The following is a 14,694-nucleotide window of genomic DNA, read 5'->3' as shown; positions in this document are numbered from 1 at the left end:
AGATGTTCAAATGTTCATAGATGACCAGCAGGGTCAAATATTAATAATCACAGTGGTTGTCGAGGGTGCAACAGGTCAGCACCTCAGGAGTAAATGTCAGTTGGCTTTTATATAGATATAACAGATTGAACCTAGCCCTCCGACACATAAACTAATGCAGCATAATTACTGGAGGCTGAGACAGGAGGGGTCGGGAGACACTGTGGCCCCGTCCGACGATAACCCCAGACAGGGCCAAACAGGCAGGATGTAACCCCACCCACTTTGCCAAAGCACAGCCCCTACAGCTCTAGAGGGATATCTTCAACCACCAACTTACCATCCTGAGACAAGGCTGAGTATAGCCCACAAAGATCTCAGCCACGGCACAACCTAAGGGGGGGTGCCAACCAAGACACGAAGATTACGTCAGTGACTCAACCCACTCAAGTGGCGCACCCCTCCTAGGGACGGCATAGAAGAGCACCAGTAAGCCAGTGACTTAGCCCCTGTAATAGGGTTAGAGGCAGAGAATTCCAGTGGAGAGAGGGGAACCGGCCAGGCAGAGACAGCAAGGGTTCGTTGCTCCAGAGCATTTCCGTTCACCTTCACATTCCTGGGCCAGACTACACTCAATCATATGACCCACTGAAGAGATGAGTCTTCAATAAAGACTTAAAGGTTGAGACCGAGTCTGCGTCTGTCACATGGGTAGGCAGACCATTCCATAAAAATGGGGCTCTATAGGAGAAAGCCCTGCCTCCAGCTGTTTGCTTAGAAATTCTAGGCACAGTTAGGAGGCCTGCGTCTTGTGACTGTAGCGTAGTGAAATCATGTGAAAGTAAAGTAATCTGTCTGTAAACAATTGTTGGAAAAATTACTTGTGTCATGAATAAAGTTGATGATCTAACCGACTTGCCAAAACTATAGTTTGTTAACAAGAAATTTGTGGATTGGTGTATGTTAAGTGTATGTAAACTTGTGACTTCAACTGTATCTCCTGGACATTGTCCGTTGATTAGCTCTATCAGCCAGCCAGCCAGCCAGCCAAGCATTGTATACAGTACTGTGCAGTAGGCCATTCTGCTGCTCCCAGCAGGGTTGACTCAGGCGTTATTGAGTAGGGATGTGGAGCTATTGTTTAGGGAGGCAGAGATGAGCCACACAGAGCCCCCCCCTCCCATGTCTGACTGAGACAGAGGGAACAAATGTCATAAATCATCCATAATCCACCACACTGGATAGGAGAGGAGAAAAGGGGAGACATCACGCTTCACATAATCTGCCCTGCTCACAAATCCACCATACGGGTGACAGATTAACATTAGCCTGACATCTAGGCTACGATTTTCCAGTCAACACACCGGGACCCAGAAAAGAACCTGTAAATGTGAAATACTTGAAAGGAAAAGATTTCTCCTGGCATCTCTCTTTTCAGGTTCAGTTTACTGTGTAACAGAAGAAGCGTATTTAGCATATTACTGTTATATACCTGTGTAGTCAATTTAGCGGGAATGTAAATTCACCTGGGAGAACCATTTTTATGGGAGTCTGGGGGCATCCACCCACTGCAGAAATGTGACAACAAATTCTGTATTTTGGTGTGCTCTGAACTGCATATGGAATGAACAGTCTTTCAAAAAGAGTTCTTCTAAAACATTTCACAAACCGTCTTTTCTCTGTCCTCTTGCATTGTGTCCAGGTGGCCTCTAAGGACTTCATGGCTATGAAGCGCTCCCAGCTCTATGGGATGGGCAACAACCCCTACTCTCAGCAGCAGCAGGGTGGGCCCTATCCCAACCAGCCATACGGATCGCCCACTCCACACCGATACCCAATGGGGTTGCAGGGGAGGGGCCAGGTGGGCATTGGCGGGATGCAGTACCCTCAACAGCAGGTATGTACACTATGTCCACATGAGGAAGATGATTCACAATTGTGCAACTGTTCTGTTGCACACTCGCTCCCTAGGGCCAGGATCTTTTCCAGACCATCTGATGTGACAGGAACATCCCCAGGCCCTTTTCTTCCCTGATGCTTGACACTTGATTTAAGTGTACATTAATACCAAGCCATTCTGTGTTCTCTGAGTGTATCATGTCAAATGGTACAGTAGAGTATCAGATTGATTAGTAAGTATCTCAGTGTGATTGAGAAAGCATCCTCTGTACAGTAGATTACAGGAACTGTCACAGTTGTCATAAATGGCATTGCAATGGATATTTGTTTCTCATTTGGAACAATATCTGTATTTCTTCGAAGGATGGCATGTTTAATTTCAGATCTAACCCAAAGTGTCACGCAGTTTCGCCTCTGATATTTCTGTGGCTCGCACCTGGAAGTGGCAGTTCATCAATGCGTTCCCCATATCCTCCCTCTGGAATGGGCTGGTTGCTGTCTTTAGTGTGATGAAACCAAACCCAGTACTGGAGGAGTCATTCTAACAACAGTCAACATCTGTCTCTCACAGCCAACAGCCGCACTTCACTAATATAATGATTCAGTGTTCCAAACAATGATGTGTTTGCCCCATTTGGAGTGTGTGTGTGTGTGTGTGTGTGTGTGTGTGTGTGTGTGTGTGTGTGTGTGTGTGTGTGTGTGTGTGTGTGTGTGTGTGTGTGTGTGTGTGTGTGTGTGTGTGTGTGTGTGTGTGTGTGTGTGTGTGTGTGTGTGTGTGCGTGCGTGTGTGTGTTTGCGTGCATGCGTGTGTTAGAGATAGAGTCTTGTCTCTGTACGCAGACTAGGACAATGGCTCAGTCAGTTTGGTTGGTTTTTAAACAACTGTGTTTGCTGCCAAAGCAGGCCAGTCTATTCTATAATTAGCCTGACCTGATGGTCAGAGTTTTAATGTGCCTCGCCAAGGTTTGTTGCACACATGGTGAGAGCAGATATGATATTGAGAAGGACAGACAGACAGTCTTTATTCTTTCTGATTACATTTATATTATAAACCAGGGATGGGGAACTGGCTTACAGGCCCTAAAAAATAAATACAAATAATAATAATAATAATAAATGTAAAAATTGCATGAAATTAGTTTTACAATTGCAAAATCTTCCGTCCGCCCATGGCAAAAAGTGTAGAATTGTAGCATTCTTGCTTCAAAACTTCAACATTTTCTTTACACCCCGTGGCAAAATGCTTAGAATTGCACACAAATGAACTCTAAAAGTCTAAAAACTTTGTCTCCGGGGGCTACTAAGATGTTTTGCTCTCAATGTGGGGGAGGGGGAATGGATGTGGGTATGCAGACCGCTAAGGTTTAATAAGAACTGGAGACTGCGTCCAAGATGTGCGCCCATTGTTTTCAAGGCAGTCTACTCACGCACACGCATACGCACACGCACACACACACACACACACACACACACACACACACACACACACACACACACACACACACACACACACACACACACACACACACACACAATTCAGCCATGGTGACCCAATAATCCACATAGTTTAAAAAGCAGTAGAGACTCCGTGTCGTTTAAACTGTTTTCATTATTCACTCTAACATGCCATCCTGTTCAGTATTATTTACTCTCCCGTTCTCATGTTCAATATTATTTACTCTCCCATTCTCATGTTCAATATGATTTACTCCCCCATTCTCATGTTCAATATGATTTACTACTCCCCCATTCTCATGTTCAATATGATTTACTCTCCCATTCTCATGTTCAATATGATTTACTCTCCCATTCTCATGTTCAATGTGATTTACCCTCCCATTCTGATGTTCAATATGATTTACTCCCCCATTCTCATGTTCAATATGATTTACTACTCCCCCATTCTCATGTTCAATATGATTTACTACTCCCCCATTCTGATGTTCAATATGATTTACTCTCCCATTCTGATGTTCAATATGATTTACTCCCCCATTCTCATGTTCAATATGATTTACTACTCCCCCATTCTCATGTTCAATATGATTTACTCTCCCATTCTCATGTTCAATATGATTTACTCTCCCATTCTCATGTTCAATATTATTTACTCTCCCATTCTCATGTTCAATATGATTTACTCTCCCATTCTCATGTTCAATATTATTTACTCTCCCATTCTCATGTTCAATATTATTTACTCTCCCATTCTCATGTTCAATATGATTTACTATCCCATTCTCATGTTCAATATTATTTACTCTCCCATTCTCATGTTCAATATTATTTACTCTCCCATTCTCATGTTCAATATTATTTACTCTCCCATTCTCATGTTCAATATTATTTACTCTCCCATTCTCATGTTCAATATTATTTACTCTCCCATTCTCATGTTCAATATGATTTACTATCCCATTCTCATGTTCAATATTATTTACTCTCCCATTCTCATGTTCAATATTATTTACTCTCCCATTCTCATGTTCAATATGATTTACTCTCCCATTCTCATGTTCAATATTATTTACTCTCCCATTCTCATGTTCAATAGTATTTACTCTCCCATTCTCATGTTCAATATGATTACTCTCCCATTCTCATGTTCAATATGATTTTACTCTCCCATTCTCATGTTCAATATTATTTACTCTCCCATTCTCATGTTCAATATTATTTACTCTCCCATTCTCATGTTCAATATTATTTACTCTCCCATTCTCATGTTCAATATTTCATGTTCATTTCATGTTTAATTATTATTAGATCCCAGGGTCTAGCCAGCATGGCTGGGGCTGTGTCTGTGTGTGTGTGTGTGTGTGTGTGTGTGTGTGTGTGTGTGTGTGTGTGTGTGTGTGTGTGTGTGTGTGTGTGTGTGTGTGTGTGTGTGTGTGTGTGTGTGTGTGTGTGTGTGTGTGTGTGTGTGTGTGTGTGTGCAGACTGACTGAGACGACAGACCTCATCAGAGACTTCTTTCTACAGTTAAGCTGCTGCTACTTCTGCTGTAGGCTGCTTCTGGCTCACTGTGATGACATCAGCACGCTCGGGCGCCACATTAACACAGGCATCAGAGACCTACTGTAATGCAGTGAGTAGAGGGATGTAGATGGAAAACACGCATGCAGGCTAGCACTCACACAGATACACATGAGTGGGGATGCGCACACACAACGCACGCACACCTTTCCATGACTGTGGACTCACTTCCAGAATATGTTGTGTAAAATACACACACACACACACACACACGCGCACGCACGCACGCACGCACGCACGCACACACACACACACACACACACACACACACACACACACACACACACACACACAAGAAAACAAATTCCACACAAATTCCATTTTGGTCTTATGAAAATCAAGCTAATTACATGGGGAGAAAGACCATAGAGCCGCACAGAGCTGCAATGCAAAAATAATTAGCAAAATTATTGTTATCCCTCGTTATGGCCAAGGGAGGCCAAGGGAGCTAACTTCTAAAGTTATAATTATCTGGTGTTCACATTAAAGTGGAAGGCACCACAGTGAATTTGTGAAATACAACCAATTGAAAGTAATGAGTTTATATCTGGGGAGATAAAAGTGTTTGAATCATCAGATTCATGTTTACAGTGTCACGAGCAAGACAAATGGAGACTAGGTGATGAGAGAGAGAGTCAAAGAGCAGAAGACAGCATCTTGTCTCTTCTCTGGTTGGTGCTGAAGCCAGTGTGGACCTGACAGAGACAATGGCATTTTTTCAATGTTTTGGCAATTGAATGCTAACTATTTCTGGCTTGGAAAAGGCTCAAAAATCATTAGAATGTCATTATTTCATAATGTATTTCATGTTTAAAAACTGTATCCAAAAGGAAAATCGGTGATCATTTTTTAAATCATCGAAACCAAACCAAACCGACCTCAAAAAGCACTAATCGCTCAGCAATACTCCCAGGCCCACGTTGCCCAGTGTTAAGAACATAAATTGTAGATAAATAATATGACATTGTATTGAATCATATTGTATTACACACTTCAGGACCGGATTCAGAAATCATTGGCCCCGGCAGGCATGCAATCATTTTCTGTTAACAAATCCTTGTACCAAGATGCACTTTGATGCATGGTAAATGTACTGTTGAGGAAAAGTCCATATAAAGCCATATTAACATGTGTGATGTGGTATAGGCTATAGTTGAGTAGAGGCGTTTTTAGGATTTACACACATGGGGAACATTTGCTAGCAGGGTACACATTTTTTTTTGCCTTTAAAAAACGCATTTCATGCAATTCTACATAAATTACAGGTATTTATTGAACCTTTATTTAACTAGGAAATAATAATACTACAAAAATGACCGAAATGAGTGGCTAAATACACTGACTATACAAAATATTAAGAACACCTCTTTCCATCACATAGACTGACCAGGAGAATCCAGGTGAAAACTATGATCCCTTATTGATGTCACTTGTTAAATCAATTTTTAACTGACTTGCCTAGTTAAATAAAGGTTACATGTAAAATAATATATATAATAATTAGTATAGATCCACTGTCAATGAAGACAATGTCTGCATACTTGATCTGGGGAAACACTGAGGAGGTGCTTGGGCTCGTCCGGTTCAAGTAAAGCCTCAAACATAAATTGTCCTCAACAGTGAAATAGGCTACTTAATGGGGAGGCAGAGAACATCACAATTCAAACTGTTGTTAGAAAATAAAACTTGACAAGTTGACACATGGCCTACAGATAATTAGCAGGCAGCATGTGTCTTGGTTTGAGGGCAGCGCTGGTTAACTATCCTGTTGCATAACACTCACATTTTGGGGCCTCCCGAGTGGCGCAGCGGTCTAAGGCACTGCATCACAGTGCTAGAGACGTCACTACAGATCCGGGTTCGGTCCCGGCCTGTGTCGCAGCCAGCCGTGACTGGGAGATGCATTGAGGTGGCAGACATTGGCCCAGTGTCGTCCGGTATGTCCTTGTCCCATCGCGCTCTAGCGACTCCTTGTGGCAGCCGGGTGCATTTATGCTGACTTCAGGTTGCCAGCTGTACGGTGTTTCCTCTGACACATTGGTGCAGGTGCCTTCCGGGTTAAGCGAGCAGTGCGGCTTGGCGAGTCGTGTTTCAGAGCTCCTGACTTTCTAGGGAGTTTTTCCGAGCCACTGTGCTTCTACATCTGCATTGTTTGGAGTTTTTGGCTGAGTTTCACTTTGTGACATCGGCTGATGTAAAAAGGGCTTTATAAATACATTTGATTGATTGATCGATTGATGGGAAAAGACTGTAATTACTGAGTAGATATCACGAAATTGGGGAGAAAAAAGGGGTAAAAAGAAATATGAATAATAATAATTTCCAATCATATTTTGGAACAGTGACATTCTGACATCAAGGGCAGATAAAAACTCACGTTAGGGCAATAAAATGACTGAAGTATTTTGGTCCTGTCCCAGATTCAGTGCATGGAAATACGTTAGCAACAACTGTATCTTTTAGTATCCTTCCCTCTTCTGTCCCCATAATTCATATGCACCGTCGCCGAAGTGCTTGCTTAAACACGCAGCTATGCAAGGTTGGCTGCAGGAGTACTTACATTGTATTTACTATTTCAAATGGCTGCTAATCGGCTTCTGCATCTCTCTGTATCTTTTATCGGAAAACAGTGACATTTAGTGCCTTCTTCCCGTGATGTCCTCTATACTGGGCAGCCTTGCCCTTTTCCACTTTGCGTAACTAACTTTTCCACCAGCTCCCTCTGTGACATCAAGCTCCGTATAAGGGCATATCGTGACATTTCTACGTAGCAGGGTCTCCACCACGAGGGCGAACATGGGCAGTTGTTACCTATATCCTCGGCTGTGGCAGTAGGCTACATAAAATAGTGATGTATAATAATCTCAAATGTTTTAGGTGGAGAAGTACACATTTCTGACTTAAAACCGATAGTACCTTTATCCAAAAAAGGCAAATTCTGCCGTCTGCTTTCAAAACAACAATGATTTTTTAAATCATGAATTCACAGGCAACCGAACAGAGCGAGGCCTGCATCCTGCAACGTCAGTAGTCACATGACCTGTTTTGCTGTTTCAGTACAGGACTACAGGGAGAGAGAGAGATATAGAGGGAAAACTCAGCTGAACTAGTTTCAATGTATGGAATCACTTGGGAGTTTCTGGATTTTGGATAAAATTCCCCTTTAAATATTTCAGTAAAATTATCATCCTTTTTTACCCCCAGTAAGAAACTTCTAGCCATTGGATGCTAAAAGATAAGAACTGCTAACTAACTGTCAAGAAAAAAAACAGTCAACAACTTTGGGAGTACAGAACCCTAGAAATCAGCCGAAAGTCTTCTATTGGATAAAGTAAGAACACACACACGCACGCACGCACGCACGCACGCACGCACGCGCACACACACACACACACACACACACACACACACACACACACACACACACACACACACACACACACATGCACGCCCGTCCCCAACTCTCCTCAGCAGTCTCACACAGTCAATTAAAGTGAACTGTCTCTCCCACCTCTCCTTTAAACAGCCATGGTAGGCAAGCAGGAGGCAAGCAGGAGGCAAGCAGGAGGCAAGCAGGAGGCAAGCACAGGTACTAAACTATGTTTTATCTCTGAAGGAAAGCCTCCGCCCTCAAGCAAATGTGGCGCTGCGTTCAGTCAGGTAGAGTAAGTGTGTGTGTGTGTGTGTGTGATGTGACAGAGGTAACGTTGGTCCACAGGAGGCACAACATACAGCACAGGGAGCCAGGCAGAAGGACCTGTCTGATGACAGGACGAGACGGGTGTTTGTTTGGAAGTAGAATGAACTTGAAAGTAAAAAGGCTGTCAATTCCACTGTAATTTCCTGTGATGTCAAAGTTGGCAGACAGAAAGGAAAAGGAATTTGAAGGAAACGTTAGCGTTTGATGTATCGGAGGGGAGGGGGAGAGATTGTCTGTGAAATGAAAGAGGGAAAATGTGTCAACAAGCCAGTGAGGAACCATTACCTGTGTCTGCTGCTTGTTCTGACACAGACTCGCCGAGACCAAGTTAATACAATCCAACCATTAGACTGGAGTAGAAATGTGGCTGTGGCCAGCGTCTATTCTTCCACTGGTGAAGACCTCTGTCCTATCTGCTTGCCTTTTCTTTCCACTGCTACTTGGAAAGCTTTTCATTCAAAGAAACGTGTCTTTTTTCCTCTCTTCTGTTCGTACTTTCAACCTTGAAGTTGTTTTTTCTGGTTCCTCCTGCACCATAAAAAGTGTATCCCACTCTCCCAGATGGGCTCCCATCACCTCTGTGTCATGGTTATCGACTGCAGGGAATTAGGTGGGTAATTTATGGCATTGATTGAGGCGTGTTGGTGAGGAACACTTGGAGCCGGTGTAATCACTAAGGAGCCTGGCGGCTGTCTCGGGGGTTAATGTACTGAGCGCTGGTCAGCCTGATGGATAGCTGAGAGGGACACATCAATTACAGCAGGAAGTCAGAGAGGACCGGGGCTGGTGAGGGCCCATGGTGGGGGCCGGTGGAGGATGGTGGAGGCTGGTGATGGGGGCCAATGGCCCTTTGAAAGGCTTTTTGAAATGTTGAAGGCTGCTCTTCAAAGTCCTCCTGCTTCTCTACCCCTCTCCTTCTCATCTACCACTCTCCTCTAACCCTCTCCTTCTCATCTACCACTCTCCTCTACCCCTCTCCTTCTCATCTACCACTCTCCTCTAACCCTCTCCTTCTCATCTACCACTCTCCTCTACCCCTCTCCTTCTCATCTACCACTCTCCTCTACCCCTCTCCTTCTCCTCTACCCCTCTCCTTCTCATCTACCACTCTCCTCTGCCCCTCTCCTTCTCATCTACCACTCTCCTCTACCCCTCTCCTTCTCATCTACCCCTCTCCTCTTCTCCGTCTCCTCCTCTCATTCTCCTCTACCCCTCTCCTTCTCATCTACCCCTCTCCTCTACCCCTCTCCGTCTCCTCTACCCCTCTCCTTCTCCTCTCCCCCTCTCCTTCTCATCTACCCCTCTCCTCTACCCCTCTCCATCTCCTCTACCCCTCTCCTTCTCCTCTACCCCTCATCTACTCCTCTCCTCTACCCCTCTCCTTCTCATCTACCACTCTCCTCTACCCCTCTCCTTCTCATCTACCCCTCTCCTCTACCCCTCTCCTTCTCATCTACCACTCTCCTCTACCCCTCTCCTTCTCATCTACCACTCTCCTCTACCCCTCTCCTTCTCATCTACCCCTCTCCTCTACCCCTCTCCTTCTCAACTACCACTCTCATCCACCCCTCTCATCCACCCCTCTCCTCTACCCCTCTCCTTCTCAACTACCACTCTCATCCACCCCTCTCATCCACCCCTCTCCTCTACCACTCTCATCCACCCCTATCACACTCTACTTCACCCCTCTACCCCTCTCCTCCACCCCTCTCCTATTCTCCTCTCCCCCTCTCCTCTTCTCCTCTCCCCCTCTCCTCCACCCCTCTCCTCTTCTCCTCTACCCCTCTCCTCCACCCCTCTCCTCTTCTCATCTCCCCCTCTCCTCCACCCTCTCCTTTTCTCCTCTTCCCCTCTCCTCCACCCCTCTCCTCTTCTCCTCTCCCCCTCTCCTCCACCCCTCTTGTCCACCCCTCTACCCTGGGACCCAAGGCATCATTTCCAAACCACAATTAAAACAGGAGACATTATGAGGGATGGAGAGAAGGATAGAGGAAAGTAAAGAAAGAGGGAAGGATGGAGAGAAGAGGATGGCAGTACAGTGAAGCAGCCAGGAGATGTATGGAGGCTGATTCATTAAGGTTCCTCCCGCTGCAGAATAGATTACGTTTCAGGATCAATTCAATTAGTGGGAACCCTGCGCACGTCAGTGGCTCCAATGGCCCGCTCTCATTTGTTACTTTTATTACCTACTGTTCTATAGGCCCCAGCCAATCAGCCGTGAGGAGCAGGACGCCATGAGTTCATTAGCTACAGATAAAAACGTCTTTGCACGCCGTCCCTCACACAGCCAACTTGTTGGTTTTCCCTTCAAGCCCAGCGTCAGTTGTATTGAGGTAGGGTTTGCCTGTCTCTTCCATTTAAATGTCTGCTGTCGCTTGTGAAGAATGTTTGAATAGGTTGGGAACGGCTCCTGTTTTTGAAGCTGCCCTCATCTTTGTGGAGCGTAGTAGAACAATGCTACTGTCGTTTGGCCTAAATTGGTGAATTGAATCCAGATTCAACATGCCCTCCCTAATGCTTTGGATTCAGACAGATTTCTAATACAGTCACTAATGGCCGATAGTGGGAGTACGTTCTCTCTGTGTGTCATAATGGCCAATGACTCTGATAGCTGATGGATGGCTCATTACTCCCAGAAGCAACAACACTCACTGTGATATTTTTGATTGCCTTTATTTGTGCTGAAAGCCTACAAACAGCAGGACAGAATAAAAATAGTATCTGCCACTTAGCATTGTGCCAGATGGAAAGAGGGGGGGTGGGGTTAAGACAGAGAGAAAAAAAGAAAGAGAGAAGTAGAAGGATAGAGCGATTGTGTGTGGGAGAGAGAGAGAGAGAGAGAGAGAGAGAGAGAGAGAGAGAGAGAGAGAGAGAGAGAGAGAGAGAGAGAGAGAGAGAGAGAGAGAGAGAGAGAGAGAGAGAGAGAGAGAGAGAGAGAGAGAGAGAGAGAGAGAGAGAGAGAGAGAGAGAGAGAGAGATTAGGGCTAGATTAGTTTGGCTGTGCTGAGATTCATCTATCTCTCGCTTCACATTACAGATAGATTTATACAGGTCAGGTCTGCCTTTACAGACCACAGTTTGTCTTGCATTTGGACTGGGCTAAATACTGCCGATATTCACACTCTCCCATCACATCCACTCTCTAGATACTTGGAGGAACATTAATAAGCATCAATTAATTATTGATAAGTAGTGTGTACTAGGTAATAGAGTATTTAAGCTTATTTAAACATCTACCATGCATGAGAGCATGTAACACGCATTATACACATTGATTAGCATTGTACAGGGAAGATGCAAGATGGTCGCCTCGCTTGGCGTTCTTAGGAAACTATGCAGTATTTTGTTTTGTTATGTATTATATCTTACATTGTTACCCCAGGAAATCTGAAGTTTTATTACATACAGCCGGGAAGAACTATTGGATATAAGAGCAACGTCAACTCACCAACATTGCGACCAGGAATACGACGATCCTGAAGCAGATAGTCTCTTTGGACCACCACCCAGGACAATGGAGCTAATTCCAGTAGGTGATCCAAAACAACAACGCCTCAGAAGAGGCAGACAGAGCGGTATTTTGGTCAGGCTCCGTAGATGGGCACATCGCACACCGCTCCTGAGTATACTACTAGCCAATGTCCAGTCTCTTGACAACAAGGTAGATGAAATCCGAGCAAGTGTTTCCTTCCAGAGAGACATCAGAGATTGTAACATTCTCTGTTTCACAGAAACATGGCTGTCTCATGGCTGTCTTCCCCTCACCAAGATGGCCATCAAGGAACTTCACTGGACTCTAAGTAAACTGGAAACTATATATCCGGAGCCTGAATTTATTGTAGCTGGGGATTTTAACAAAGCAAATTTGAAATCAATGTTACCTCAATTTTATCAGCATGACACATAGGGCTAATACTCTCGACCTCCTACTCCAACTTCCACATTGCATGCAAAGCCCTCCCCGCCCTCCCTTCGGCAAATCCAACCACGACGCCATCATGCCCGTGACGGCTTATAGGCAGAAACTCAAACAGGATGTACCAGTGACGAGAACCATTCAACGCTGGACTGACTACGCTCCAAGAATGTTTTGATCACCCAGACTGTTATGTTCCAGTCAGCCACAGAGAACAACATTGATTGATGCGTTGACTCAGTGAGTGCATGTATAAACATGTGCATTGGCCATGTCGTAACCACTGTGACTATTAAAACTTACCCTAACCAGAAACCGTGGATGGATGGCGGCAATCGCGCTTAACTTAAAGCGCAATCCACCGCATTTAACCATGGAAAGATGACTGGGATTATGATTGAATATAAACAGTGTAATTATTCCCTCCGCAAGGCAATCAAACAAGTGAAATGCCGGTACAGGGACAAGGTGGAGTCGCAAGTCAAAGGCTCAGACATGAGACTTATGTGGCAGGGTCTACAGGAAATCATGGACTGCAAAAACAAAAACATCCACGCCACGGACACCGCGTCATGCTTCCAGACAAACGAAACACCTTCTTTGCCCTCTTTGAGGATAATACAGTGCCACCATCGCGGATCACTAACAAAGACTGCGCCCCCCACCACTCTCCTTCTCAGTGGCTGACGTGAGTAAAACATTTAAACATGTTAACCCTCGCAAGGCTGCTGGCCCAGACGGCATCCCTGGCTGCATCCTCAAAGCATGCACAGACCAGCTGGCTGGTGTGTTTACGGACATATTGAAATTACACCCTATCCCAGTCTGTTGTCCCCATATGCTTCAAGATGGCTACCATTGTTCCTGTACCCAAGAATGCAGAGATATTCTAAACTATGTGACTACCGCCCCGTAGCACTCACTTCTGTCATCATGAAGTGCTTTGAGAGACTAGTCAAGGATCATATAACCGCCACCTTACCGGCCATCCTAGACCCACTTCAGTTTGCATACCGCCCCAACAGGTCCACAGATGACGCAATCGCCATCACACTGAACACTGCCCTGTCCCATCTGGACGAAAGGAATACCTATGTAAGAATGCTGTTCATTGACTACAGCTCAGCATTCAACACCATAGTACCCTCCAAGCTCATCATCAAGCTGGAGGCCCTGGGTCTCAACCCCTCCCTGTGCAACTGGGTCCTGGACTTTCTGACAGGCCCCAGGTGGTGAAGGTAGGAAACAACATCTCCACTTCACTGACCCTCAACACTGGGGCCCCACAAGGGTGTGTGCTCAGCCCTCTCCTGTACTCCCTGTTCACCCACTACTGCGTGGCCATGCACGCCTCCAACTCAATCATCAAGTTTGCAGACGACACAACGGTAGTGGACGAGACAGTCTACAGGAAGGAGGTGAGGGCATTCGGAGTGTGGTGTCAGGAAAATAACCTCTCACTCAACATCAACAAAACAAAGGAGATGATCGTGGAAACAGCAGAGGGAGCACCTCCCTATCCACATCGAAGGGACAGCAGTGGAGAAGGTGGAAAATGTTAAGTTCCTCGGCGTACACATCACAGAGAAATTTAAATGGTCCACCCACGCAGACAGTGTGGTGAAGAAGGAACAAGAGCTCCTCTTCAACCTCAGGAGGCTGAAGAAATTTGGATTGTCACCCAAAACCCCGACAAACTTTTACAGATGCACAATTGAAAGCATCCTGTCGGGCTGTATCACAGCCTGGTACGGCAACTGCACCGCCCTCAACCTATGGCTCTCCAGAGGGTAGTGAGGTCTGCACAACGCATCACCGGGGGCAAACTACCTGCCCTCCATGACACCTACAGCACCCGATGTCACAGGAAAGATCATCAAGGACAACAACCACCTGAGCCACTGCCTGTTTACACCTCTATCATCCAGAAGGTGAGATCAGTATAGGTGCATCAAAGCTGGGACCGAGAGATTCAGGAACAGCTTCTATCTCAAGGCCATCAGACTGCTAAACAGCCATCACTAACTCAGAGAGACTGAAAAACAGCTTCAATCTCAAGGCCATCAGAATGCTAAACAGCCATCACTAACTCAGAGAGACTGAAAAACAACTTATATCTCAAGGCCATCAGACTGCTAAACAGCCATCACTAACTCAGAGGCTG

General features: G+C 45.2%; 1 protein-coding gene across 1 annotated transcript in view; it reads left to right on the top strand.

The window, feature by feature from the left end:
* Window positions 1–14,694, top strand: part of LOC118362155 (AT-rich interactive domain-containing protein 1B-like) — a 329,171-nt gene that overhangs the window by 31,600 nt on the left and 282,877 nt on the right. Inside the window, 1 exon segment of the mRNA XM_052485389.1 lies at window positions 1,682–1,876. Within this exon segment, the coding sequence (XP_052341349.1) occupies window positions 1,682–1,876 (195 nt within the window).

This window comes from Oncorhynchus keta, chromosome 29, assembly GCF_023373465.1.
Source record: "Oncorhynchus keta strain PuntledgeMale-10-30-2019 chromosome 29, Oket_V2, whole genome shotgun sequence".
Classification (NCBI taxonomy): Eukaryota; Metazoa; Chordata; class Actinopteri; order Salmoniformes; family Salmonidae; genus Oncorhynchus; species Oncorhynchus keta.
This window is presented reverse-complemented; position numbering and strand designations above follow the sequence as displayed.